General features: G+C 51.3%; 1 protein-coding gene across 2 annotated transcripts in view; it reads right to left on the bottom strand.

Annotated features, from left to right (window-relative positions):
* The window catches only part of Bmp7 (bone morphogenetic protein 7), a 128,376-nt gene that overhangs the window by 35,293 nt on the left and 66,157 nt on the right, over window positions 1–26,926 (bottom strand). The window contains exons 4-7 of one of the 2 annotated variants that reach the window (XM_048441209.3): window positions 25,670–25,867; window positions 21,397–21,473; window positions 19,913–20,023; window positions 15,266–17,230 (exon numbers count right to left, since the gene is read on the bottom strand). In XM_048441209.3, the coding sequence (XP_048297166.1) occupies window positions 17,081–17,230; window positions 19,913–20,023; window positions 21,397–21,473; window positions 25,670–25,867 (536 nt within the window). In that variant the 3' untranslated portion in view covers window positions 15,266–17,080. Of the gene's footprint in view, window positions 1–15,265; window positions 17,231–19,912; window positions 20,024–21,396; window positions 21,474–25,669; window positions 25,868–26,926 lie in introns of those variants that run through there. The other variant, XM_085696952.2, reaches the window with a different exon arrangement.

Here is a 26,926-nt window from a genome sequence, read left to right as displayed (position 1 = left end):
AATTCCCAGAAGCCACATGAAAATCCTGGCCTCCCCCCCAGTGCTAGAGGCATGCATAAGTGGATTCATGGGAGATTTGTGGAACCCAGTGGCTGGTAAGTCTCGCCAATTGGTGAGCTTCAGGTTTAGTGACAGTACCTGTCTCAAAAAACAAGGCGAAGGGAGACTGGAAAGAAAGCTCAGAGCTTGAGAGCACTGGGTGCCCTTCTAGAGTTGACAGAGTTCAATCCCAGCATCCTCATGGAGGATCACAACCATTTTAACTCCAGTTCCAGAAGACCCAGTGCCTCTTCTGACCTCCTAAGCATCGTGCACACACACACATACACACACACACAGACACACACACACACACGTACACACACAGACACACACACAGACATACACACTCCCAGAGACATACAGACATACACACACAGAGACACACACACACGCACACACAGATACACACAGACATACGCACAGACATATACAGACATATACACTCCCAGAAACGCACAGACATACACACAAACAGAAGGACACACACACAGACATACACACACATACACACACAGAGAGACACACACAGAGACACACACACACACACAGAGACACACAGACATACACACACACAGAGATACACACAGGCAAAACACCAGACACATAGAAAAAGGAGTAACAGGAGGAGGGCAGGGTACACAGCTCGGTAGGTAGAATGTTTGCCTAGTGTGCTAGAAACCTGTGTTCGATCCTCAGCACTATATAAGCTAAGCATGGCAGGAATTCCTATCGATCCAGCACTTGGGAGGTAGAGGCAAGAGGACCAGAAGCTCAAGGTCATCCTTAACTACATAGAATGCATTGACTTCATGAGACCCTATCTCAAATAAAAAGACAAAGGCAAAAAAGAGAGAAAGAGAAAAGAAGAGAAAAGGAAAGAGGTGGAAGACACCTGATTTCAGTCTCTGGCCTCCACACACATTCACGTGTGCGCGTGTGTACGCTCACACACAAGATTGCTGGCAAGATGAAGCAGGACGACAGGTGGCACACGGCAATGACCCAGGCAACCTATCTGGATGCTGGCCACAGGCCTGGGCTGGCGTGCCAGCCTCTGCTGTCTTAGGTCCTTCTGTCCTGCCCTCACACTCCCCGCGGACACAGCCTGCCCCTGCAGGAACCTGTGGTGGCCTTTCCTCTCCCTGGCTCACTTCCTCACTCCCCTGCCTCCCAAACACATGCCACAAGCCCGATGCCACCCTCTGCAGCCAGCTGAGCCCCAGAGATGACTTGGCCCACCACAAACAGCACCGTTCCTCTGCTGTGGCTCATGCCAGTCCATGACTACACCCTGGCTGGCCCTGGTTCTCCAGGAGTGCCACACCTATGCCCGTCGCTCACCTGCAATTGGCAGACAAGAGACAGACATCCTACGGGGTAAGCATCAGGATGGATATCTACAGCCTGGTTTAACCCTATCCATCATCACCACACAACAAATGTCAGCTATTTGGGGTACGACTGATTGGATCTAGGGGCAGCCTGTGAATACAGGTTTCACCCTCACTGAACTCTAAGCTCTGCATAAAATTCTTCTGTTTAGGATCTCATGTGTCCCTTTGTGGCTTTGAACACACACTACAGCCAAGGATGTGTTGAATCAGGTCCTCCTGCCTCTGTCTCCCAACTGTTGGAGTGGGGTGCGTGGCTCCGCACTTGACTCAACACTGCCGGTAAGGTCTCAATGGTTTCTAAACAAAAGGCCCCGAGTTCCCATCTTGCACTGGGCTCTCTGCCTTCATCTGTGCTCATTGGTTAGTCTAACTGGTTCTAGGGCTTTTGAGAAATAAAAATGGGCAAGTTATAGACAGCAATGGAAGGGCTGGAGGCGGCTAAGGAAGGAGCTTAGGACTGACTAAGCTCGCTGGTCCTCCAAACTTCCTCTGCCACTGAGGAACTGCTCTGTCGGTTCATTTGTGACGTGGTCTCGGGCTCACTGTGTAGCTGAGGATGCGTTTGAACTCCTGATCCTCCTGCCATCACCTCCCACATGCTAAGATGACAGGCGTGCCTACCACCATGCTCTGCTCATTCACTTAAGAACAACTTTAAGGGCTGGAGAGATGGCTCAGCGGTTAAGAGCATTGCCTGCTCTTCCAAAGGTCCTGAGTTCAATTACTGGCAACCACATGGTGGCTCACAACCATCAGTAATGAGGTCTGGTGCCCTCTTCTGGTCTGCAGACAGAATATTGTATACATAATGCATAATGTGTATACAGGAGCACGGTGACAAGTCCACAATGTCTCCACCATCAGCAAGAAGCTCAGCTCTTCAGATCTCTCCCCATTAGAGAAAATGGTGGCCAAAGCAGGTTCCTGGCCACCATGCCCCATAACCTCAGTGTGAGGCAGCTTGGTGGCTCTCTACCTGTGTCTCTGCCTTGGATAAGGCCATAAATTTGGCTGGACCAGCTCCCCCAATACTCACCCAACTGGCAAGTACCATTGCTTGTGGGCCAGAGGCAGGTACAGTGGGCCCAGGGCTTGGACTCCTGTGGTCGTGGACTTCGTGGGGTATAGATAGACGGGGATAGGGAAAGGATCCGGATAGGTATGCAGGCTGGAGAGCTGAGTCCTCATTACTGTGATCTCGCTCCATCTAACTTCCCTGATGATCAGGTGATTACCTTACTTCCACGTCTGGTGGCCATAGCTGATGGATGGTAAGGAGGTGATTTCCGCCAGGGAAGAGCAAAACAAAAGTGGCAGTAACGATATCATCACTGCCGCGTGCATGCCAGTGGCCAGCCTATATATGAAACCTCTATCTTCCTTCTCCATCTTTTCCACAGCCCTGTGAAGCACGTGCTATATATAATTAAACCCATTTTGCAGATGAGGGCACCAAGTCTCTGAGAGGCAAAAATAACACATCTAGTGAGTGGGCAAGGATGGGACTACCTCAGCATCTTGGAAGTGGACCTCCCTCTTCACCAGCTGCCCTACCGCCAACCCTGTGCCACCTTCAGGCTAGGTGCCCCTCTCTCTAGTGAAGGACCTAGCCACTAGGTCCATCTCCACAGCCGAGAATGTCCCCCTAGGCAGGTACATACAGGAAAGGCAGTCCCCATAATGATTGTCGGTGTGATTAATGGCATATCCATCCAAATGGGGACTGGGGTGACAAGAAAGGCCTGCTGGGGACACTCCTGTCTACAAACCCCACTCTCCACTGCAGGGGTGGTAGGGCCAGTTCAGTGCCCCGCCACTGACTGAGTCCCCCAGCTTCCTCCAGGTTGCCCCTTTCCAGCCCCAGCACCCATCTTGATCTCTGCATGCAACTCTTGTTTGGACTGGAGGCTTTTAAAGTGCTGTCTTATAATTATAGAGAGCATGTGGGCGGAGCGCACCAGGCCTGCCCACTCTGCTGCCCCCAGCAATTTGGGTAATGATAGTCATGTGTGCTGTTTATCTTTGGGGTTTCCAGAAATACAGGGACTTTTCCAGACACTTGTGAGTACCCGCAATGAGTGACCCAGTCACTGGTCCCTGGAGGCTGTGGAGATATGACTCCAGGGTGAGCATGCTAGTCTCAGGGTGGTTCTGCAGAGAGCTCCCAGCAAAGGCAGGTACAGTCAGTCCATCATGGGGCAGCCACAGTGGTTCCCCTAGAAGCTTTGTGCAATGGGGTTTCCTGGGATGCAAGACCCCTGCCTGAAAACCCACAAGTCCTAGGCAAAGAAGGGTATACATAGTGTCACCATATGCATGCATTCTCTTTGTCTTTCTTCAAAGGGAATTATATGCATTGTCAAAGAAAGATAAAGACGCAAAGAACAATAGGATGAGAAAAACCCCCTGGACCATAGAAGGTGAATGAAGACGGCTGAGGCCCAGAGGGTAGGAGGCCCAGGGCACAGGGACTCCTCAGTCTCACCCCTTTGGAAATGCAATGAGAACCAACCTGCAGAGACAAGGCCCAGTATCTCTAGAGCTGGGGCAACAGCACAGTGACAGGCTGGCCTCCTGTGAGAGCAGGCCACTGTCGTCAAGTCACTGGGGACTAAGGTGAAGCCCCTGGTCCTAGAGAACCAGAAACCAACAGCACAGCCAATGCAGAGGGAGGAAGCAGGCTCTTATGTCCACCGTCCTGTGTCCTCAGCACTCCCTAAGGACCCTAAAACTCTTTCTAGATGAACACCTCAGGTCATCAATTAGCATTTTTTGGGGGGTTTTGGTGTCTAAATCCTCCCTCAACCTAGTTCCTGATGAGTAGCTTCCAGGTCCCCTAGGCTGTGTGACTCCTCCCATGGTGGACCTTGCTAGCTCTTCTTTCTCACAGAGGCAGCTTCCAGTTATCTGAGAAGGAAGTCTCAATGTGTGTGTGTGTGTGTGTGTGGGTCCCAGATCAGACTGGGCTGTGGTCGTGTCTGTGGGGAATTTTCTGGACTGCTAGCTGGTGCAGGAGGGACCAAGTCTGTAGATGGAGGAATTATAACGTCTCAGTCATCATTTTCCCCGGTGCGAGCTCAATGGATGTGTGGGTGTAGTCAGGCAGCTGGGAGAAAGTGCCATTGACTGGGAAGCTTACAAACAGCGGAAAGTTGCCACTGTTCTGGGGGAGGAGGGCTGTAGGTTCAAGGCCAAGACGATGGCGGGTTTGGGGTCTTGTGGAAGCCGTTTCCTGGTTTAGACACAGCCTTTGCTATGTCCTCCCTGACTTGTGAGGCAAATGTTACCATTGACCAGGGCCTGGGCCAGGGGTTTCCAGAACTTGTTTTATTTAGTTATATTTGTTTATTTTTACTTTCTATGTGAGTATTCTGCCTGTATGGCACTATAGACTTGCTTGGAGTTAGCTCTCTGGAACTGGAATTCAGGGTGGTTGTGAACCACTGTGTGGGTGCTAGGAACAGAGCCCGGGTCCTTTGCGAGAGCAGTAAGCGTTCTTAATTGCTGATACAACTCTCCAACTCGTTTCCAGGTTCTCAGCCTCTTAGTCAAAGAACTGGAAAGGAAGGCTTACACAGATTTTCAAAACAAACAAAACTAAGTCTATTTAGAGCAAAGTGATAGTGTGTACAGCACAGGGATGCACTGTTGAGACTGACAGCAGCCACACGGTGACAGCAGTCATCGTCGAGACTGACAGCAGCCACACGGTGACAGTAGTCAAGCACCCCGACGTCACTCAGAGCATCCTTTTACAGGGCACAAGAGGAGGCTAGAGCAGCAACTTTTCTGTTGCTGCAATAAAACATCGTAACCAAGGTAACGTATAGAAAAAGGGTTTATCTGGGCTTATGGTGCCAGGGGACAAGAGTCTATGGTGATGGATGGAAGGCAAGGGGACCAGAGAGCAGCAGCTGAGAGCTCACATCTCAAAGTACAAACAGGAAACAGAAAAGAGCAAACTGGGAATGATGCTTGGCTTTTGAAAGCTCAGACTCCACCCCCAGTGACAGACCTCCTCCAGCAAGCCAGCACATCCTGAACTTACCCAAACAGCACCACCAACTGGGGACCAAATATCAAACATCTGAGCCTGCGGGAGTCGGGCTCATTCAAATCGCCACAGAGGGTTGGTTACTCCAGGACACCATTTGTGTAGCTCTCTACCTTGATTGATGAGTTAGGTCAAATATTCGTTACTCCTGTTGCAAATGTTCTTTCCCACAATGCATCTGATTTTAATCATACACATACTCTACTTATGCATGGGCATAGATGGCAAATAGGAGATTCTCCTTAAGCAGTTATTAGAGGACACAGACTTTTTGCCTTACTGAGCATGTGCTCAAAACCAGTTCCAGCTAGATCAGTCATTCTGTTCTTCATATCCAGACACAGCTCAATTATGCTTGAATAGAAACTGTCTAAATGTGATTGCTGCTAAGGGTAGAAATCCATACCACTGTTCAGAGAGGACTCTATGTAGCCTGATGTGAGCGGGAGGTTTATGGGCTCTGAGATTGCTAGGTGTATTGTTGCGTGTGTGCACAGTACGTGCAGGAAGCTGGGCTGTCAAGTGCACTATTTCAAAATGTACGTGTTTGTATAACCCCAACTAAGTGGGGGTCCTAGGGTTCCAGACTGTCTTCTATGCCTATGTGCTGTATGAGGACACTAATTTCAAAGACCCTCTCTTGTGCCTTCATGTCACAGTCAACATCAGCAGTCAATTTGACACAAACCTTGGCACTGAGAAAGAGAGAAGCTCACTGAAGAATCCTCTCCATCACACTGGCCTGTGGACATGTCTCTGGGGAAGCATTTCTAGATCACTGATTGAGGTAGGAAGACTCAGTTCACTCTGGTGGTACCATCTCTAAGCCTGTGGGTCTGTGCTGTATAAGAAACATGGCTGAGTGTTGCAAGGAGGAGACGCTTGTTCGTCCCAGCTGCCAAGCCATGAAATAGCCACACAGAAACTGTATTAATAACAATACTGCTTAGCCTACTAGCTCTAGCTTCTTATTGGCTAACTCTTACATCTTAATTTAACCCATTTTTTATTAATCTGTATTATCACCGCGAGGTTGTGTCCTACCAGCAAAGTTTCAGCAGGTCTATCTCTGGTGGCGGATCCATGGCGTCTCCTGCTGATTCTGCCCTTCTTTCCCCCAGCATTCAGTCCAGTCCTCCCCTCCTACCTAAGTTCTGTCCTATCAACAGGCCAAGGCAGTTTCTTTATTCATTAATGATAATCACAGCACACAGAGGGAACTCCTACATCAGCTGAACAAGCCAGGGGAAGCAAGCCAGCAAGCATCATTTCTCCATGGTTTCTACTTCAGTTTCTGCCTCCTGGTTTCTGCCTTGAGCTTTGCTCTTGTTCCTTAGTTACTTTTCTATTGCTGTGAAGAGGCACCATGACCAAGGCAACTTACAAAAGAAAAGCATTTAGCTGGGGGTGTGCATACAGTTTCAGAAGGTGAGTCTTTGACCATCATGGCAGTGAGCATAGCATCAGACAGGCAGGCATAGCGCTGGAGAAGTAGCTAAGACCTCACATCTGACCACAAGCACGAGGTGTGGAGGGGTATTCTAGCTAGGAATGACATGGGCTATTGAATCTACAAGCCCACCCCCAGTGACACAATAAAGCCACACCTCCTAATCGTTCCCAAACAGTTCCACCAACTTCAGCCAAAGCATTCAAATTTATGAGCCTGTGAGAGCCATTCTCATTCAAACCACCACATCTGGCTTCCTTTGATAATGAACCGTAATTTGAAAGTATACCCACTACAATGACAGGGCCATTTTCACGGGTAAGGAAGCAGCAGATGGTCCCACTTGGCACATAGTCCTGCAGCCCAGGTTCACTCTCAGATTGGGGTAGGCATAGATGCTCAAGGAACTTGGCTGTATTAACTGTGTTTCGGTGGCTGTGATAAAACACCACGCCCAAGACAATTCATGAAAGAGTTGCTTATGGTTCCAGAGGGTCCCTCGGGGTGAGGACAGCGTGGCAGCAAGCAGCAGGAACTGCATGTTGAAGGCCAGCATCTTTAACAGTGAGCACAAAGCAGGAAGCCAACAGGCAAGGCCTTCTGCTCTCACAGTCCACCCCCATGACACACCTCCTCCAGAAAGGCCACACCACCTAAGCCTCCCCAAACAGCACCACCCACTGGGGACCAAGAGTGCAAATGCCAGAGACTATGGGGGCCATGTCTCTTTCAAACCATTACAGCTACCCAGAGAGGTGGCAATGTTCTTATGAAGGTCAGGTTTAGAGTCAATCCGCAGCAAGCAGAGGCCTCAGAGGCTGAAAACTGGACCCAAGGTGTATGGATGGTGGCTGAGGCTAGACCAGGAAGGAGGATTCATGGGACCTGAGGAGCCCTGGGACTTAACTTGAAGGCTGCAGGAAGCTTCTAATGTCTTCTTGCTTAACATATATGCGTTATATTATTTGATATGTGTATTTTTATTGTGTGCATATGTTTTCATCTATATGTTTAGCTTGCTTTCTCATTATGTAGACAGGTACTTGTTGGACATGGTCTTAATGTTACAGGCAATAAACGTGCCCAATTTCCCACCTGAAGACAACTGATATTGGTATATTGTCTTTCAGTATCTTTTCCATTTGTTTTGGTTCAGTGCTAACTTGTTTTGCTTTGTTTTGGGAGTGGGGTTTGAGACAGGGCCTCATGTGGCCCAGATTGCCCTGGAACTCACTATCTAGCCAAGATTGACCTTGAACTCTTGGCTCTCCTAAGGACTGGGGTTACAGCCATGCACCCAATTTTAGTATCTTTTCTGTGCAGAATCTGGATGTAAGGTACTGGGCCACAGGTGTCTAAGCAGGGAGCTTGTTGGATTAAGTTGGCTTCAAGGGAATGGCATGGCCAGGCCTGCTCAGGAATAGGTTGGGTGGGAGGCCGTGCAGAGAATACTGGGCAGTGAAGCCAGAGAAGAGGGCCTACTGGGACATTCCACGGTGTAGCTCATTGGACAGGTGGCTGGGTCAAGAGTGCTTGAGACTGACCTTAAGAGATTAGAGTTGGGGTGTCCCAGGAGGGGGCAGCTTTGTCTTATGGACTTCAGTGGGACCTTCCAAGAAGATGCCTATGTGGCCAGAGGACAGCTCCACAGACCAGAGTTAGCAGAGAGCCCTTGAAAGTCATCTTAAGTCCAGGGCTCTGAGCATAGCTGTGAAGCGCCCCGACCAAGTGGGTGCAGGTGAGCCCTGTGTGGGCCAAGGTCAGCAAACTGGGTCAAAGACGTCAGAATGTGGGACAGAGGGCTTCTGCAGGATCCAGGGCAATTGGAGGGACACAGATCTCTGGAGGAACCGAAAGCAGTTCAGAGAGGCTGAATGCAATTGCCTCAGATTCTCAGTGGACATACACAGTGTACCCCAGGAAAGGGGATTCTGAAACCACAGGCTCAAAGACGCAGAGGCTCAAAGAGAACCAGGAAGGCTCATCTGGGTAAGAGCAGTGGAGAGAAGAAACATGTGGTCAGTGTCTGTGTAGGCAGGAAATAAGAAACACAAACTTTCGGAGGGCCACCGCCCCAGTGGCAGAGCGACATGTTCCCGCTTGTTTAGATCAGCCAAGGGATGAGTCAGACACAGAGGCAAGCTCATGACATCAGCGTCCCCGCCCACCTGACAGGTGTGAACACAGCTCAGAGGGAGCCTTGTCAGCCCAGTGTCCAGAAACAAGAGCCCCCACCCTCACCCGGCTGCCTCACCCTTGCTGCTTGACCAACGGCACTTCCTGTCCCTTGCTCAACCTGTTCTCCACCTATGGTGGAGGGGATGAACAAACGTGCTCAGGAGAGCGGGCTGGTCTCACCTGTGTGTTCCTCCAGGGCTCTGAGACGCTTAGTGGGATGCCTGGGTTCCCTGCCTTTCTGTAGTCACTGGGACAATACTCAGTGTGGCCAGGCTACCGACAGCTAAAGTATGGCCGAATTGCGTCAACCCAGTATGGATGTACTTGTTTCTCTACCTCAATCCCACTGAATGGTATTGCATGTGTGAGGAGCAACGAGCAAAAGGAAGGTGATGGAGATGCAGATAATGGTGATGGTGGTGGTGATGGTGATGATGGCAGTGATGGTGCTGCTGCTGCTGCTGCTGGTGATGGTGGTGGTGAGGTTGGTGCTGGCAGTGGTAGGCATATTGATGACGGTGATAAACGTGACGGTGCTGACGGTGTTGTCAACTCTACACTTGTTCTGTACTCATTCTGAACCAGATACATCTCCGAGCACCGTACATATTAACCTATTAGTTCCTTCATCCTTTCCATGAGGTTCAAAGTCATTTCCACACACGAGAACCAGAGCAGATTACGGAGCTTGCCTGAGGTTCCATAGACGGTAAGCGTAGCAAGGATGGAAAGCTAGGTGGATTGTGTGTGCTCAGGCAGATGCCATCAAATATGAAGCCTATTGTAGAAGCAGGGAGGCTGCGGGGTGAGATTGGTAAGTTTGCAGCTAGCCTGGGCTACATCGTGAGGCTCTATGATACAGCAAATCAAAGGAGTAAGTTACAGAGGTGGAGGATGAAACTTGCTGAATTATATAACACAGCGATGGGAGAAATGCCCAGAGGCGAGTCTAGCAAATGCCCACAATGTCCTGGAAGAGCAGTTTTTCGGGCAGCCTCCCTCCTCTTCCTGGGTGCCCTTTCGGAACCACGGCTGGGGAAAACCAAATGAGGGCAAGAGGAACCGCTGCAGGTGAACCAGCTACAGCCAGGAGATGCCGTGGGCGTGGTGCTGAGAGTAAGCACCCCTGACCAGCACAGCTGGACAAAGGCTGCACTGTGCATCAGTCCCCGATGTTGCTTGACCTCACAGCCCCAGCTGTGCGAGCAGAACTGCAAAATGGCTCGAGGTGTCTGCCGCATGCCAAGTGTGCCCTCTCCATGTGGGCAACGCCACACTGCACAGGCAGGTGCCAAGCCTAATGGGCTATTTATATCCCTTGGAATGTCATCAAGACAGTGGGTGCTAAGATCTGCTCATTCATGGGGGTTCACAGCCACGTCTCCATCTGGGCCCCAGGATCCCACAAGGGCCTGCTCAGTGCTATCAGCAGGCCACTCCAGAGATAAGCAGCCTTAACTTGGCCCCACTAATGGTATTATTTTAGGGACCACTCAAAGGACAGGCTGGACCGGAGGCCCAGGTCACCTGTCATTCTTTCCATCAGCAACACTCTGAATGGGTCAAACAAAGACCAGCACTTGTGCGAGCAGGGTGGGGGTGGGGGCGCTGGAGAGAATTCCCAAGCTCAAAGCAGCCCCTCCCAAAAGGCAGCTGGGAAAAGAATGTGTTCAGAAATGCCTCCGCCTCTCACAACACTCCGTGGTGAACAACTCCCAAGCCACAGCCAGGGCAACCTCACAGGGTGGAGGCACAAAGTTCCTACCACGCAGCTCTGGGTTGAGGGGACCTCTAATGGCCTCTGGATTCTGTTAGGAGGGGCCAGAGTTCAAATGGGTAAATTCTCTGCTCCCGCCAGCGACTGAAATCGTTCTTTACACAGCACAACTGTTTCTTAAACTGAACATTGCCATCAAAGGTGCAGACCTCTGAGCTCATAGTGTCAAGGCTCCTTGCTCCCAACATCCACCATCAACCCACAGCCTCTACCACGCTCACGTAAACTGTCCTTGGGGATTATTTAGTCTGTTATCCGTGGCTTGCTTATGGCATTAAACAATGACGTGAGTTTGGGCAAACAGGCGGCTACGGTCAGATGCGTCATTCTGAGCAGGTCCCAGTCACTTCCTTTCCTACAAGAAGTAGAGGAAACATCACAGTGTGGGATGAAGGTCATGGCTCCCCCGGAGCTCATCCTGTGCACACCTGAGAGACGTCATTGATGACCCCCAAACACAGCCCAGTACCACCAGAGTTGCAGAACAAAATCCCACAGAGTTGGCCGGCTTTGGCACGGGAGGGGAAGACCCAGAGACTAGCCTTAAGGCTCCCTCCAAAGTCGCGTGACCACTTGGAGCAGCGCCCACATCTCCTGACTCCCAGCCTGTTATTAATGACATTTAATTATCAAAAATTGCCCAGTCAGCTGTGCTATGTGCTGAGAGAATCCAAGCAGTGACACCATGGGTAACATCACTGGCCATCAGTGACCTCCCAGGCCAGCAGTCCTCTCCTTCAGTCCATAGACCTGAAAGCTATTCCCTCTTGAGCCAAAGTTGGTTCACTCTCCATTAAGAATCACCATAAGCTCAGGTATGGTGGACAAGGCTTGCTGTAAATGATAGGAGACGTTCCGGTCATTCCTAACAAGAAATTCCAAGGGTATCAAATATTGTGTCGGGACAAGCACCTAATCTTTCTTCTTCTTGATTATTAGTATTTATAGGTTACTAATTATTTTTATTTGTTGGGCGTTTTGCTTATGCCTGTGTTATCACATCCATGCAGTACCCAAGAAGGCCAGAAGAGGACCTCAGGTCCCATGGAAGTTGAGCAACAAGCAGTTGGGAGTGGCTATGTAGGTGCTGGGATTTGGATCCTGTCCTCTGCAAGAGCAGCCAGTGCTCCGACTGCACCCGTCTCTCCGGCCCTCTGTGCACCTTTTTAGGAGACTCTGGCAGTTTGTGTGTGGGTGGAGGGGTGTCAGCTTGAATGGCTGCTCCCAGCTCACGGCGAGGCCACCCCTAGGCTCTGCCTTGCTTTCTCTCTTGACCCCTTCCCACCTCTGAAGGCCCTAGCTTGAGTAGATCTTCCCTCCTTCTGGAGCCCCTGCTGGTGTCTGACCTTTTCCTTGATGGCTTATTGTTCTCTGTGCCGTCTGCTGTCCACAGCTTGTCTTGCCCAGGACACCACCTAAGGCTCACAGACTCTAAGAATGTCTTTCGTGAGCGACATGTGAGAGGTGCTGTACTCTGTCCCTTGGGAGCAGGATCCGTGGGGCCTCAGGCAAAATAAAACTATGAGGCACTTGTCCATAAACATTAATCAATTCAAGGCCGGCAAGAGTAAAATGCATAATTACACTCAAGGCTCTCTGGAGGGTGGAGCCTGTGCCTTAGCTGGATGGTGGGTGGGACCAGACTTGAGGTGGGCCAGTAGATCTGGGTGGGTGATTTCGGGTGTGAGTCAGCCTCCATGTTTCCTTCGAGCTGATCAGAATCGGGGCCCTGTCCTGGTAGTGAAGAGGACTGCAGGAGTCAGGGAGCACCAGAGCCGATGCAGCAGGGGCAGCACAGCCCTCCTGGCCAGGTGCACTCTGCCTCCATCCAAGCAGCTGTCGAAACAGCCTTGGAGAGCAGAGTGTTTTCCTCTGCTATTTTTATTTCCTCAAATCTGGAACCAAGAGAGGCCAGCGCCAGAGTGCTGAAGGATCCAAGCCAGGAGAATGGGGTTCACAGGCCAATAGGAAATGTCTAAGGAGGTCATCACGCATGTCTTTGGCAGGGGCAGACACTCAACACCCCAAGTGTGGGTGGGGACCAGTTGACCTGACCAAGCTGAGTCCTAGAAGAGACTGAGGCTGGCCAAGGCTGTCAGCACGTTCTCCCTGGAGGTGCTTTCCATTGACATCATGAAAGTACCCCACTAGGGGCATCATTTATGGATGCTGTGTGTGAATAGTTGTGTAGGGCCCCATCCAGGGAAGAATACCAGCCCCATGACAGCTAAGACCTGTGCTACTTTCACTGATGAAGCCTGGAGCCAGTGCAGCCCCCAGGCTTCTCCTGAGCTGTTCAAGTGCCAAGTTCTCCAAACAGAGCAGTCAGGGGCACACCAAAGAGTTGGACAATGAGGGACCTTCTGAAGGATTTGGGGTGACAAATAGCCATTCTAGACACCTAACTGGGATCTTGGTGGGAACCCCAGATTCAGCATAGCCCTGGAATTGTGCACTGTGTATTGTTGTTGATTGACATTTTAATGTTCGTGCAGCCTCTGTGTTGGCTCCTGACGTGTGCAATGACGCAGCATTCCAAGAGGCTGGCAAGAATTCTGCCATCTGCGAGACAGGTCCTTCCTTGAATACGGCAGGCATTGTTCCTAAAGAGAGGGCCTCTGGACGGTAGGGCCAAGCCTGCTGAACAGCATGTATGAAAGTGAGCTGTGTTGGCCCCAGGACGTGTGGACGCTCACCTTCCGCAAAAACTGCAGCGGGAAGGACAATGTGCCCATGAGAGACTCCTCCAGAGGGTACCTCAATGTTCCTGTGAGAGGCTCCTTCAGAGGGGACCCCCTGGCACATTTCCCTGTTCCCACAGTGGCCACCAGGCCCCGGGAGGAGCCACTGCTTGCTCAGGATAGCAGTCATCCCCGTCCAGATCAACATTACGCCCAAAGGTGCAGAGCCTCAAGCAGTCAGGAAGCTGGAGGGAGTCTCCATGCTGAGCAGGTAGTTCAGAAACTCAGCCTGGATTCTGGATTCAAAGGGGCCAAAAGGGTAAAAGCTGGAAATCAGTAATCCCTACACCCTAAACAGTCCCAGCAAATTCCAACTCTGGGGACCCTGCGTTTCAGAAATGGTTAGCTGGGGGCCTTTAAGCGAGGTCATCTGTTGGTGCCCAATATTAAATAGCATTTGGCAGAGAGATGGAAGCCAAGAAAAGGGGAAGGGGTTAGGAGATAGGTACATCTGATCTACCACACATGGCCACAGGGCCTGCTGAGGGCTGTGGGAACAGGCTAGCTTCAGACAAACGTAAAAGCCACTTGCCTGCCTGAAGCTCATGCATCTCCCTGCACAGCTTTTACTTTTATTCCTTCTGGGACTTGGGCACAAATTGATGTTCATCTGCCGTTTTTAAAATGCCAACTGACCTCGACCCTTTGTGGAAGACAACGGAGTGTGGTGGTGGCGGGGCCCTGGCATCTCTGTTCTGCTAGGAGCGGCACTGGGGAAGAGCCAGGTGTCCCACTCGGCTGACTCCTCAAGAGAAACCTGAACTCCTGATCTGCAAAAAGCATATTGGCAACGAATTTGTGTTTTTAAAAATGTGTAAACACTCCTGGGGGTGGGGTAGAGAGGATAAGGCACATCTGGGAGGCCACATCTGGACCTCCGGTTTGCGGCTCTGGTCTTCAGCCTGGAAAACAGAACAAAAGCTGGATTGTCAGGACAGTGACAGCAGGGGTTTAGAAACTGCAGGGGCTGGAATGCGTTAGGAGTGGTTGCTGGGTCTGAGTCAACAGGGGAAGATGGAGCAGCCTGTCCAAGTATCGGCTGGGATTCTAGAAACATCCATCAGGTGACCTTAGTGCACACTTCAAAGCCAGATGGAGCCAGATGAGCGCGGCTCCAAGCTTGCCGGGGGCCCACACCCTATCCAGGCCTGCGGTGGGCCGCCCACCTCCACAGCTGGCCTGCAAGGGCAGCCCCCAACTGTCGGGGTGACTGGCACTGAATGACGCCAGCTGTGAAGCCAGTGCTGCTTTCAAGTTTGGGGTATACGCCCCCCTTTTCTCTCTTGTGCCTCTATTTTATGGGGATGACTACATCCTTGACTATGTCAGCAGTAAACACATCTAATTTACCCCCTACCTCTTTGAAGCAGCTGCTGACGGCTGGACTGTAATTCAATCAAGGATCTTTGCCATCCCAGCCTACCAGATTTGCATTTGTTGTCTGGTTCTGTCTCTCCGGCCTGGAGCCCCACACAGCTGCACCAAATATTGATGAGCACCACTTCCCCCTGGGCCCCGATGATAAACATCTCGCTTACGGTAGAGATCAAGGTTGCGGGTTCTCAGCAGATGAAACTCCAGTGTCCAGGAGCATAGGGGTGAGGGGAAAGACACAAATATACACATGGGTCTGACAACCAGAACCAAATGTCTCCTTTTATTGCAAAGTCAAACCCCTCTTTCCTCTATTCATACAGCATTTTCACTAAGGACCACTTTATTCGACAGCTATGGGTACATTGGTCCGATTGTTAATAAATAGTCTTAAATAAGAAAACAAACAGATTGAAGGAAAGCGACCCCATTGTTCTCCACGAGGAGCCTTTGAAAAAAACTTCAGATGGAAATAAATAATTTCTTTGTCTTGTCACAATTATTTACACATTTAAATGTACAAAAGACACTGCGGACGGATTAGGGCCGTGAGCGGTAAAATGTGTACCGAGAGGGAGTCACCCAAAAAAGCCCCAGATCTGCCAAGACACAAAACAAATTACAAAATGAAACGCTCTTCTCTCCCTTGATCAGGCAGAGTGGAGGCTGCAGCCCAAGCTACTGAAGAAGAAAAATTAAAAATAAAATAAAATAACAGAAGAGAACCCAGTGTTTCCAGGATCACAGATATGGAGAATGGGTTCCCCATGTGACCAGACGCTACAGGGCAATGGGTCCCGCCTGGCTAACCCCATTCTTCGTGTGGGTGTGGGAAACATTGGCAGATGGTCCAGCCCTCGCCACAGCTTTGTACACAAAGCTAGGGGCTGGGACATGACAGTTAGGGAACCACAGACCCAGGCAGAGTGGGCCTGCTTGAGCCATGACAGAATGGCCCCTCTAAGGTGGGAATTCAGGTCAGGAAGTTGCCCTCTAAGTCCTTCCAAGTACAGGACATCCCTGAACCCAGTCTCCCTCAGACCAAGGAAGAAGGTTGGTGCATGGCCTTCTGATGGGGTTGAGAGTGAGGAGAGGCAGCTGCAAAGGGCAGGTCCTGGCTCTGGAGTGTGGCCAGAGAGGACACTGCCCCGAATACCCTGCACCATGGGCTTTGGGTATTCCTGTGCTTCCTCACTAGGGCTGGAGTACAAGTTCTGTCCTGCCTTTTTGCTTATTCACTTTGAATTTTCTCATTCTTCCCTAGCACAGGGCAGGAACTGGGGCCAATGGGCTGGCAGAGCCATTGCAAAGTCTTTGTGTGTTTCACACATGCATGCATGTGTGTGCCTCCATCCTTCTCCACCCCAGTGTGTGTCTCCTTTGAGGCCAGCACTCCCTGGCTTCTGAGCAGACATCCCTTTTTCCCCTCTCTATACAGTGGATTTGGGCAGTTCTGGGTAAACACTGGGCCCTGCAGCCTCAGAAGGAAACCAAATGGAAAGGAGGGGGGCCTTCCAGCCTCCACAGGCCCTAGCTTCTGTTTATGGAGTCAGAATAAACCAAGAAACGGGGATAAATTGTTTAGGAAAATATATCTGTGACATCCTAACCATTTTCATTCATGGGTTTTATTGTGACATTTTATTACAGGGACTTCTGTTGGTCTTCCTTCAGCACAGACGTAAGCGCCCACCCTGGCTGTGCCCTTCCTCCTGCTGCAGCTGATGGCCTGACTGAAGGACACTAGTAATTACCCCTCAAGGACTCAGAGCACCACGGAGGCCATGTGGCCAACGGACTCTTCCTTGGAAGATATTTTTCCTGCTAAATGTTGCCTGTGGCAGCTTGTAGGATCTTGTTCATAATGTGCCAGAATTACAGCCTGCTTCCCAGCCAGGGCACTCGGGTTTCTAATGCCTTACGTATTTCCAGTCGGGGAGGTGAGGGGAAGGCTCAGGAGAGACGGCTGATCTGTTTTCTCCTCGCCAAGGTGGGCAGTGAGAGACTAGGTGGTGAGACACCTCAGATCTGGAACAATGTGGCCCCAAAGGATCGGGCTCTCTGAAGAGGTCAGTGGCAGCCACAGGCCCGGACCACCATGTTTCTGTACTTCTTCAGGATGACATTGGAGCTGTCGTCAAAGTAGAGGACTGATATGGCGTTGAGCTGCGTGGGCGCACAGCAAGGCTTAGGCACCGTGTCCGGGTTGATGAAATGAACCTGCAAGCCACCAACACAAATCATGCTGAGAGGCGGTGAGGCCTTCTGCGGGCTTCTAGAGTTCTCTAAGGAGCATCTGCTGTCTGCTTCAGATGACCATATATGACACAGGAGCCTGTCTCGTGCCTCAACTCAGCTCAGGACTTGCCTCCACTAAGCGGCCGAGGGAACCTGGCTTCCTGCACACATCTGATGTGGGAGAGGTGGCTGGGGCTCCAAATTGAGGACTGTGGAGTATCCTTCCTGACTGCTGCCCATGCAAATGGCACTCTATCTTAAGGGATGGGTTGTAGCTTATTGGCAGAGGGCTTGCCTAGCTCACACAAGGTCCTGGGTTCGATCCCCAGAATCACAACAATAACAAAGGGAAGGCTGTTTTGCTCAGGTACCCATGCACCCTACAGAACAGGGGTTCAGACAAGGGAAACCTCAGATGCCATGCAGGTACCAAGTGAGTGCCATTGGCAAGCAAAGTCAACCTGGAGCAGGCAGCAGGGAATAGTGGGGAGTGGAGCAAACTGAAAGGAGAGGGCCATCACTCACCCAAGCTGACCCCAGCCCAGCCAACTAGTCCACATCATCAGGTGAACCCAGTGCTTAAGACAGGCCAGAGATTCAGTTCTTCTCATGTGTCATTGGTTTCTTTGAAAAAGGGACTCTTAAATGCCAGAACTTGCTTGCTATGTCGCTAGCTTCCACCTCCTGAATGCTGGGTTGAAATGACAGACCTAAACCATTACACCCAGTTTATTCAGCCCTATAGACTGAACCCCAGGGGTTTGTGTGTGCTAGGAAAACAGCCTACCAGATGAGTCACAACCACAGCTCCCTATTGGCTATTAATGAGCAACTTCTGGGTTCTGAGCAAACCAGGAATGGCAAACAAAGACATCTCAGTAGCTCGGTTGGCTGAGATGGTTCCTTCCATCTCTCCTGATGGGCAGCACCAAATCCTTACACACCTCTACCTTCCTTATCTTGCTCCTCTTGAATAACAAAGTCCTAGGTCTATTGGTTCATTTCCACTGTGAGTATCTCACTAGGATGCCCCAGAGAAGGATTTACCCCGGTCCACATGACCACAGAGGCCTCCTCCCTCCAGCAGTGGACACTTTCATGGACCCTGAAGTGAAATGCTAACAGAAGCAGCTGTGCCCCTGCCCCTGGGCCAGGAAGAAAGGCAGTGGTGAAGGATGCTAGAGAAAGGCCCTGAACACAGGACCCAGCACCTTCTGGCTGCTCAGAGGAGGTCTGATAAGTCACACTGGCAGAGCACGAGGTCCGAACAGCTCATTCCGTCCCTAGAAGCAGGCTCCATGCCAAATGCAGCTCTGAAGTTTATAGTTAAGGGGAAGGAAAATGTTGGAAAACCAGTCTTTAAAGATATGCCTTACTAGCAGGGCAGTGGTGGTGCACACCTTTAATCCCAGCACTTAGGAGGCAGAGGCAGGTAGATCTTTGAGTTTAAGGTCAGCCTGGTCTACAGAACGAGTTCCAGGGCCAGAGCACATACACAGGGAGACACTCTCAAAAAACCAGGTTTGGGGTGCGGGTCTGTAATTCCAGAAACTCAAAACCGAGTTTGAGGTAAGAGGGCCACAAGGTCACAGAGAGATCAAGATCAGGCCATAGTTTAGTGAAACCTAACCACTAAGGATACAGCTTGACAGGGAAGAGTTTGCCAAACATGCACGAGGCTCTGGGGTGCAGCCTCTTAACCATAAAAGCAAGTACAGGAGGAAAAGAGAGAGAAAAAGAGAGAGGAGGGAGGGAGGGAACCCTTCCTCTGCCACAGGGTAAAGCTTGAACCAAATGAAAGGCATTGATGAACGAGAAGTTCCATTCAGGACTTACGGTGTGGAATAAACCTAAGTTTGAATAACAAACAAAATTGCGTGGAAGAGGGTCCTGTGGTGAGCTCTTTGGCACCAGAATTCAAACCAGAATGAATGCTCAGTTGCTGAGAGAAGTTCAGGCAGCATCCACTGTATGGAGCAAGGTCACCTTGCCCCCCAGCATCAGAGGCTAGCATGGTCTCATCACTTGACTCTTCCCAATGACCCACAGAGGGTTGACTGAAATCGGCGGCTGGCTCCTGCCCTCCTCCCTTTTGGACACATTCTCCCTCTGAAATTCTCTCATTTGCTCAGTTGGCCATTTCCTCCCCTGGACAGTAAAGCCCAAGGTCAGGAACACCGGGCTGTTCTGGAACACGGAAGACAACCAACAGAGCAAAGCCTCTCGAATCACTTAAGCTTCAAGTTCAAGGTCAAAACTGGGAAAGAAAGCCATAACTCTGAAAGGGGCCTGTGGCCCTCACAAACTGAAGTCTGCCTATTACAGGAGAGGGCTAGAGGCTGGGGGAGCGCCAGGAGCTAGCACTCAAGTTTTATCATAACACAGGACGGCATGCTGACACTCAAGAGGACAATCCCCACCAGGAGGAGACCCAATTCTCAGCAAGGCACAGTGACAGGGTCCAAGATATATAAATATATATGTGTATGTGTGTGCATATACATTCATCTTTATACCACTATATGCTTAAAACGTATTTTTTTTCAGCCTTTTATATAGCAGGTACCCACAAGAGTCATGACACACTTGGACAGACAGTTGCTCAGGTTCTGGTTAAAGGCAGTAGAAGCCACTCCCATAGGCCACACCCCCAGGGGTACCCACCAGTGTCTGGACGATGGCGTGGTTGGTGGCGTTCATGTAGGAGTTTAGAGGGAAGGCACACTCCCCCTCACAGTAGTAGGCAGCATAGCCTTCAGGGGCGATGATCCAGTCCTGCAAAGAGACAAGAGTGAGGCCAGGTCCTAACCCGGCCCTGCAGAGCGCCCAGGGCAGGGTCCCATCCCTGTGTGTCCCACCCTGTGTGGAGTCCTCCCTCAGGCCCAGGGTATGCTCTTCTGAGTTGTGGGGTTCCTTCAGGGCCAGGGAAGTGAGCATGATACTTTGTGCGCCCAGCAGAAGGAAAAGAAAAACAAATCAAGGCTTAGAGGGGCCGCCCTTGTGTTGCGTCTCCTGGACCAGAGGTGCAATAGCAGCAGGGAGGGAGCCATGGGTCGGTGACCACACCTAGAACCACCCCTGTCCCTGCTAGGGGTGGCAAGCCTCAGCTTGCTGTCAGGCGTGTCCATCTCACAGCCTAGACCTTGCACCCACTGGGTAAGGACAACTACTAATGAAACCCAACATAATAAGGTAAACAACAAAAACGTCGTAATTTCATTGTTTGTTTGCTTGCACCTTCTTTGAATGTATGGCTTCAGCGTGAACTTTGTGGATGACAACATTTTGTCCCATTGTCAAGACCGGGAGGAACATGCCTGTGAGTCTAAACCAGACCTTCATGCCTGATGCACCTTCTTGAGCAAGAGGCTGTGACCCTCTGTGGCTTGGGTAATCCAGAGAGCATATTCTCTAAGCTCTGGAAGTGTTGTGTCATGCTAACCCATAAAGTGGTACCGTCTAGGGATTGCAAGCCGAGAGTTCCTGCTGCAATAGTGTCCGGCACAGCATGCAGGATAAACAGTATGCGCAGAGCCCTTGCTCTACCACAATAGTCTGCTTGCTTGGGTTAGAAACAAACACCCGATCTGAGTCACCTAACAGGGTGGAGACAGGACAGAGGAAGCTGGCCCTCCAGGGCTGGGTTCAAACACACAGTCATGTGTGTGAGAAGCAGCGGGCCAAGGGCTGGGACTAGGGTGTCCATGAAGAATGAGTGCATACTTCAGAAGGGTGGTGCTTCAAGTTCTGATACCAAGAGTCAACCACACCTTGGGTATCATGGGACATCATGGATGTCCTCACATGTTCAACTCAAGTACCCCTTTCAGGCCAGGGCTCCTGGCACCTGACATCTCACCAGCAAAGACAAGAACTGGGAAAGTGCTTGCCTAGCATGCAGGGCACTCCGGGTTCCATTCCAGCATGACACAAACTAGGCATGGTGGCACACTCCTGTATTCCTAGCGCTTGGGAGGTACAAGGTCATCTCAGGCTATCCAGTGAGTTCGATGCCAACCTGGGACATAGAGAACTCTAGTCCCGATGGGGAAAAGACATGAACTGTGACACACTGCACCCATGGAGACATCCCTGTGGCTGGCAGGGACAGAGAAAGGCCCAATGTGTGGTAGCTCAGCCATCCTTACCTGCCAGCCGAGGTCTCGGAAGCTGACATACAGTTCGTGTTTCTTGCAGGCTTGCCTCTGGTCACTGCTGCTATTTTCTGCATGGACAAAGAGAAAAAACCAAGGGAGGAGAGAGAAGCACATACGTATTCAAATCCCTTTGAGTCTGCAGTGGGGGAGCAGCCACTGGACTCAGGGGCTGAAGGACAGCGATGGCTCAGAAGCCACTTTGAGACCTTCATGGTCACCTCTGCCCTTTAGTAGAGGGCCCCCACCCCCAGTCCCGCTCAGACTATCCTGCTTCCAGACACTGCCTGAGTAGGCCCACCAAGTCAGCCCCAAGACACTCATGCACCTGAAGGTACAGGAGGTACAGAACCAAGGCTGGGAAACCACCGGGAAGAAACCAGAGGAAAGCTCACGCCCCCGCAGCAGCTGTTGAGTTTCTTTAAGAAGCAAGAACAGTGTGCTTGGTTTTCTAGGACACAGGTTTGTAGCATTTGGGCCGGAGGCTGCATTGTAAACACTGTGGGAATCTGTCTGTCCCTCACGCACAGCTTCCTCTACTCTGCAGCTGCACGGGTAGTTGGTACTTAATTGATGCCCTCCCCAGCCTGACTCGTCCTACAGCTTTCTATCACCTTCTCCACCATTCCACATCCTTGCCCGTAAAGCCTGGGCCCCTGTCTACACGACAGAGCCCTGTAGGCCAGGTTCCTGAGCACTCAGGCGATTTCTCATTCCCACACACCCTACAACCACCCAAAGGTGATGACTGCTCCCTCTGAGCCTACTGACAGGCCACAGGGTATCCAATGACAAGTGACACACATCCCTTAGGAGTGTCTGCTTCTCAGGATGCATAGGAATTCCACCTGCAACAGCTCTGCTCAGGAAGAAATAGCACAGGCCAGGCTGTCTCAACACAAAGGGCCAGGGCACAGTCCACAGACCTGGACAACTGGTCTACCTCCTGGAACAGCTATGGAGTGGATATCTAAGATACCGTTCATCACCATGGCAAAGCCATGGACTGCAGCTAGCACTATCCACCCCACCAGTCACATTTCCCTCCTCCATGGGGTAGGGGCAGGAAGGAAAGAGAAAGGGAAGTAGATTGTATCCTCAACCCAGGGTGAAGGAGTCTGAGCAAGGTATAGCTCCGAGTAGGATCACTGGGGCCAGGGTAAAGGAGTCTGAGCAAGGTATAGCTCTGAGTAGGATCGCTGGGGCCAGGGTAAAGGAGTCTGAGCAAGGTATAGCTCTGAGTAGGATCGCTGGGGCCAGATTGCCCACAGCTCCCAGTTCTGAGTCTGGGGGGGCAGATCCTAAAGTGAGATATGAGAAAAGGTGCTGTGGCAATTAGCCATGTCTGTCACTCTATCATGTGCAAAGAAGGGGCAGATCCCGTTGAAGATCTTTGGTTTAACGTTGGAAGCTAGCTGTGGGCATGCTGGGGGGGGGGGGGAGAATGGGCCCTTACGTGTCCTAGCTGGGGTTGTGGCTGCCCCAGGAGAAGGTGGTTGGAATTCCCCAGCATTCTCAGGTCCTTCTTAGCAGAAAAGCAAGGGAAGGGAATAAAGGAGACATCTAGTCCCCCGCCCCCAATCTTGTTCTACCCACCCCACCCAGGATAGCAGAGAGCCAGTGAACCGAAGGTGCCAGCCACCAGCCACTTCACAGTTACCTCTGAAAAGTCTTGCCCAGGTAGTAAGCAAATTAGGATAGGTGCTTGGACTTGCTGCCACACCCAAGGGTCAGCTACCAGTGTGTTGGACTGAAGGGGACAAGGGACCCATGTTATCCACCTGCATCTCAGTAGCGGCTGGAACCCCGGGGCAGGGGTGGTCCAAAGGAAAGAGACTTTCATGCAGAGGCATGCTGGGACATGTGTCTCCAACTGGACACATAAAGGATGCTGTGCGTGCAAGAGAGGATTCAACTTGTGTGGTCCATCATGTGAGGTGTGAGCACTTCAAAGGCACTGGGCACACGCCTACACACACGCACAGGCTGCCTCACTAAGCCAGGGTGGAGCCCCAGTTCTGGTGTTTTCTTTTTTTTTTTTTTTACTTTTTTTTATGTTAAACTTCCAGGCAGGGTTTGGAAGAACTTAAAACGAGAGTAGGGAGTTGAAATTCATGGGAGTAGGCAGAATCCGAGCCAGAGGGACTAGCTGTCATTCGAGGGAGGATCCTGTCCTGGAGGTATGAAGGTGGGCATTCTGGGGGACTCCGTAGGGTCAAGCCCTCTGCATTCCTCACTCTGGAGGCAAATGCTGTAGATCTACAAGACAAGGTCACCTTTGCTGGCGAGGGATAAGCCAGAGCTTCTTGCCAGCTGAGTTTGCACAGGCTTCTGGGAAGTCTCAGATACTTCACCCTGTGCTATAGCCACCCTTCTCAGAGCTCCCAGCATGACCTCACACCTACACAGTACACAGCCTGGAAACGGAAAACTCCCACTCCTGCTTGGGATGGATTTCAAACTCGAAGATGAGACTCCCAGAACGTCACACCCACCTGTGGCTCTAGCAACCTTCTTGTCATAGTCACCAGTCTCAAAGATGTCAGAAAAGCCAAACCACGGGACTTTGTACCCTTAGGGCACACAGGCCTCAGCAATGGGATCAGCCTGGCCTTGCTCATGGGCCTCAGCTCGGTCACCACGGGGACTCTTTTTGCAACGCTGGAATGAGCTGAGTTACCCAGTCACCACCCTCAATCCTGGGCCTGTCTCTGCATACAGATGAAGGTGATAATCACTTCTCCCTGCCCCAAACAGCTTCTAGACCTAGGCTTTCACCACAGAATTCCAATCCCAGCATAAACAAGGCCCCCAAATATGAAGGAACTCAGTATTTCTTTTTTAATGTGGGGGCTAACAGATCCCTTTGAGGTGCCTATAAAAGGCCCTACTTGGTAGAAGAGAAAGCTTAGGAAGCCTCTCTCCGCACTCAGGTGGCAGAGCAGGCAGGTGACTTCGGGTGACTGTTGAGAACAGCAGCTTTTTGACTGTACCTCACCACAGTTAATCTGTTTTACAAATCAGCTGTGTTGTCCCGAGTGGCCCCGAGTGGCTCCATGTTGGGTCTGAATGCTGAGGCAGATGGACTCGGCATCTCATTTATATAAGTAAAACAGCAACATCAGTCAGCACCCCAGAGGTGCCACCTCCAGGTAATTTATTTGTGTCTATGAACAGTGCTATCTAGGAGTATAGCTTATGTCAGAAACATCAGACTCACGAGCCATTCATCATACATCTCCTCACCTGGGCTAGGATCGAAGAAACAGCCAAGACATGTTGGCACGTGGTCCTGGTCACTAGTCATGAACCTTGCCCAAGGTAGCCCACAGGGAAGGACGCCAGCCCCAGCCCCTGCCTGCCACCCTCAGCCCTCTGCAAACCAACACCTATAGGTTTGCATTCAGCAGTTCTGCTCTGAACAGCCCTGGGCTCAACCTGAGACCCTTCATCTAGTCCCTGTAGAAACTGTCCTTGCAGCCGGGTCGGCTCTGCATCTCCAGCTTGAGGACAGCCTTGCTGAGCAGCACTGCCTCTTCCCAAACAGCTTCTTATCCACTCTGTAATGCGTGTGTTAGTATGTAATGTCATGCTACACAAGTATAACGTGTCCGGAGTCATTAGGTGCTAAGTCGTTAAGACTGATTTACCACTTGAGATTGGAATAAAAACCTCTGATTGGAAGTGGCCATGTCTACCAAGGAAAAGGGGTATTTGGTGAATACCAAGGGATATTTGGCCCATAAAATTGGCATAGCCTCTGAATTAAGAATAGATTCTGACTCTGTGGAAGAGGACTGTGTTCATATACATTTCTGACCCAACTCTATCCACCGAAGTCTCCCCTGGGCACTGGGGGACACCCCAGAAACAATAGGTCCAACAGCCACAGTGGGCCACCTTCTCCCTTCAGAAACTGAATGACTCTCAAGAAGACATGCACGATGCAAGGTGTACTGAAGTGGAGGGGTGGGAAGGGGAGCAAAGGCCTGGTGGTCTCACTTTTTAGTTCCCAACAGCCCAAATTCCCTTGGGTGTTTCCTCAGAATCCCAAGGCCGAGAGCTGGAAGACCGAGTCCCCTTGGAGCTCTGCAATCAGGCTTGCTGGATTTGTGCCTAGACTTGTCTTGCTTCGAGGTCACCAGAGTCCTGGAGAAGCTACCCTCGACAGGCACATCCCAGCTCACAGGCTGATCTGGTCTGAAACTATCCACAATGCATTTGTACATACAGTCCCGTCTGACTGCTCGGACCTGAATTGGCCTACCTGCCACACTGGCCATCCTCAGTGCCTCTTGGTTCTTGGGCGTCTTGGAGCGGTTCTGGCTGCGCTGCTTGCCCCCAGTGGACCGGATGCTCCGCAGATGAACCTCCGTGGCCTTGAAGAACGCGACCATGAAGGGTTGTTTGTTCTGAGGTCCGTGCCGCCCAATCAGGCCCGCCAACTTGGGGTTGATGCTCTGCCCTGCAGAGGAGGTGTCCATTACAGAGGTGTGGGGACAGGGAAGGGGTAGGGGGGGAAGTTCCATCCTCGCCTGACAACCTATTCATGGCTATTTGTTCATCTGACAAGGACTATCTGGACAATTCCAGGAGCTATTTTAGGGGTGCCCTGTTCTCTGGTGACCCCTGGAAGACAGCACATAATCATCAATAGTGACCCAGACACTAAGAAGCATAGGGATCCAGGCCAAGACCTGTGGGGCAATGCAGGCTAGTGCAGGGAGTCTCAGGTTAGTGCAGGGGGTCACAGGTTAATGCAGGGGGTCTCAGGCTAGTGCATGGGGTCACAGGCTAGTGCAGAGAGTCTCAGGCTAGAGTATGGGGTCACAGGCTAGTGCAGGGAGTCTCAGGCTAGTGCAGGGGGTCTCAGGCTAGTGCAGGGAGTCACGGGCTAATGCAAGGAGTCACAGGCTAGTGTAGGGAGTCACAGGCTAGTGCAGGGAGTCTCAGGCTAGTGCATGGAGTCACGGGCTAGTGCAAGGAGTCACAGGCCTAGTGCAGGGGGTCTCAGGCTAGTGCAAAGAGTCACAGGCTAGTGCAGGGGGTCTCAGGCTAGTGCAGTGCAAGGAGTCTCAGGCTAGTGCAGGGAGTCACGGGCTAGTGCAAGGAGTCACAGGCCTAGTGCAGGGGGTCTCAGGCTAGTGCAAAGAGTCACAGGCTAGTGCAGGGGGTCTCAGGCTAGTGCAGTGCAAGGAGTCTCAGGCTAGTGCAGGGAGTCACGGGCTAGTGCAAGGAGTCACAGGCCTAGTGCAGGGGGTCTCAGGCTAGTGCAAAGAGTCACAGGCTAGTGCAGGGGGTCTCAGGCTAGTGCAGTGCAGGGAGTCTCAGGCTACTGCAGGGGGTCTCGGGCTAGTGTAGGGGGTCTCAGGCTAGTGTAGGGAGTCTCAGGCTAGTGTAGGGAGTCTCAGGCTAGTGCAGGGAGTCTCAGGCTCACACTGCACTGGCCAGAGTGGGTCACCTGGTTTGCCAGGCTTCAAGGTGTAACTGTTGTATGCCAAGGAGGTAAGCATGGCTACCGACA

This window comes from Myodes glareolus, chromosome 10 (assembly GCF_982192425.1).
Source record: "Myodes glareolus chromosome 10, mMyoGla1.1, whole genome shotgun sequence".
Lineage (NCBI taxonomy): Eukaryota > Metazoa > Chordata > Mammalia > Rodentia > Cricetidae > Myodes > Myodes glareolus.
The sequence above is the reverse complement of the archived record's forward strand: the minus strand, read 5'-3'. Positions and strand labels throughout refer to the sequence as shown.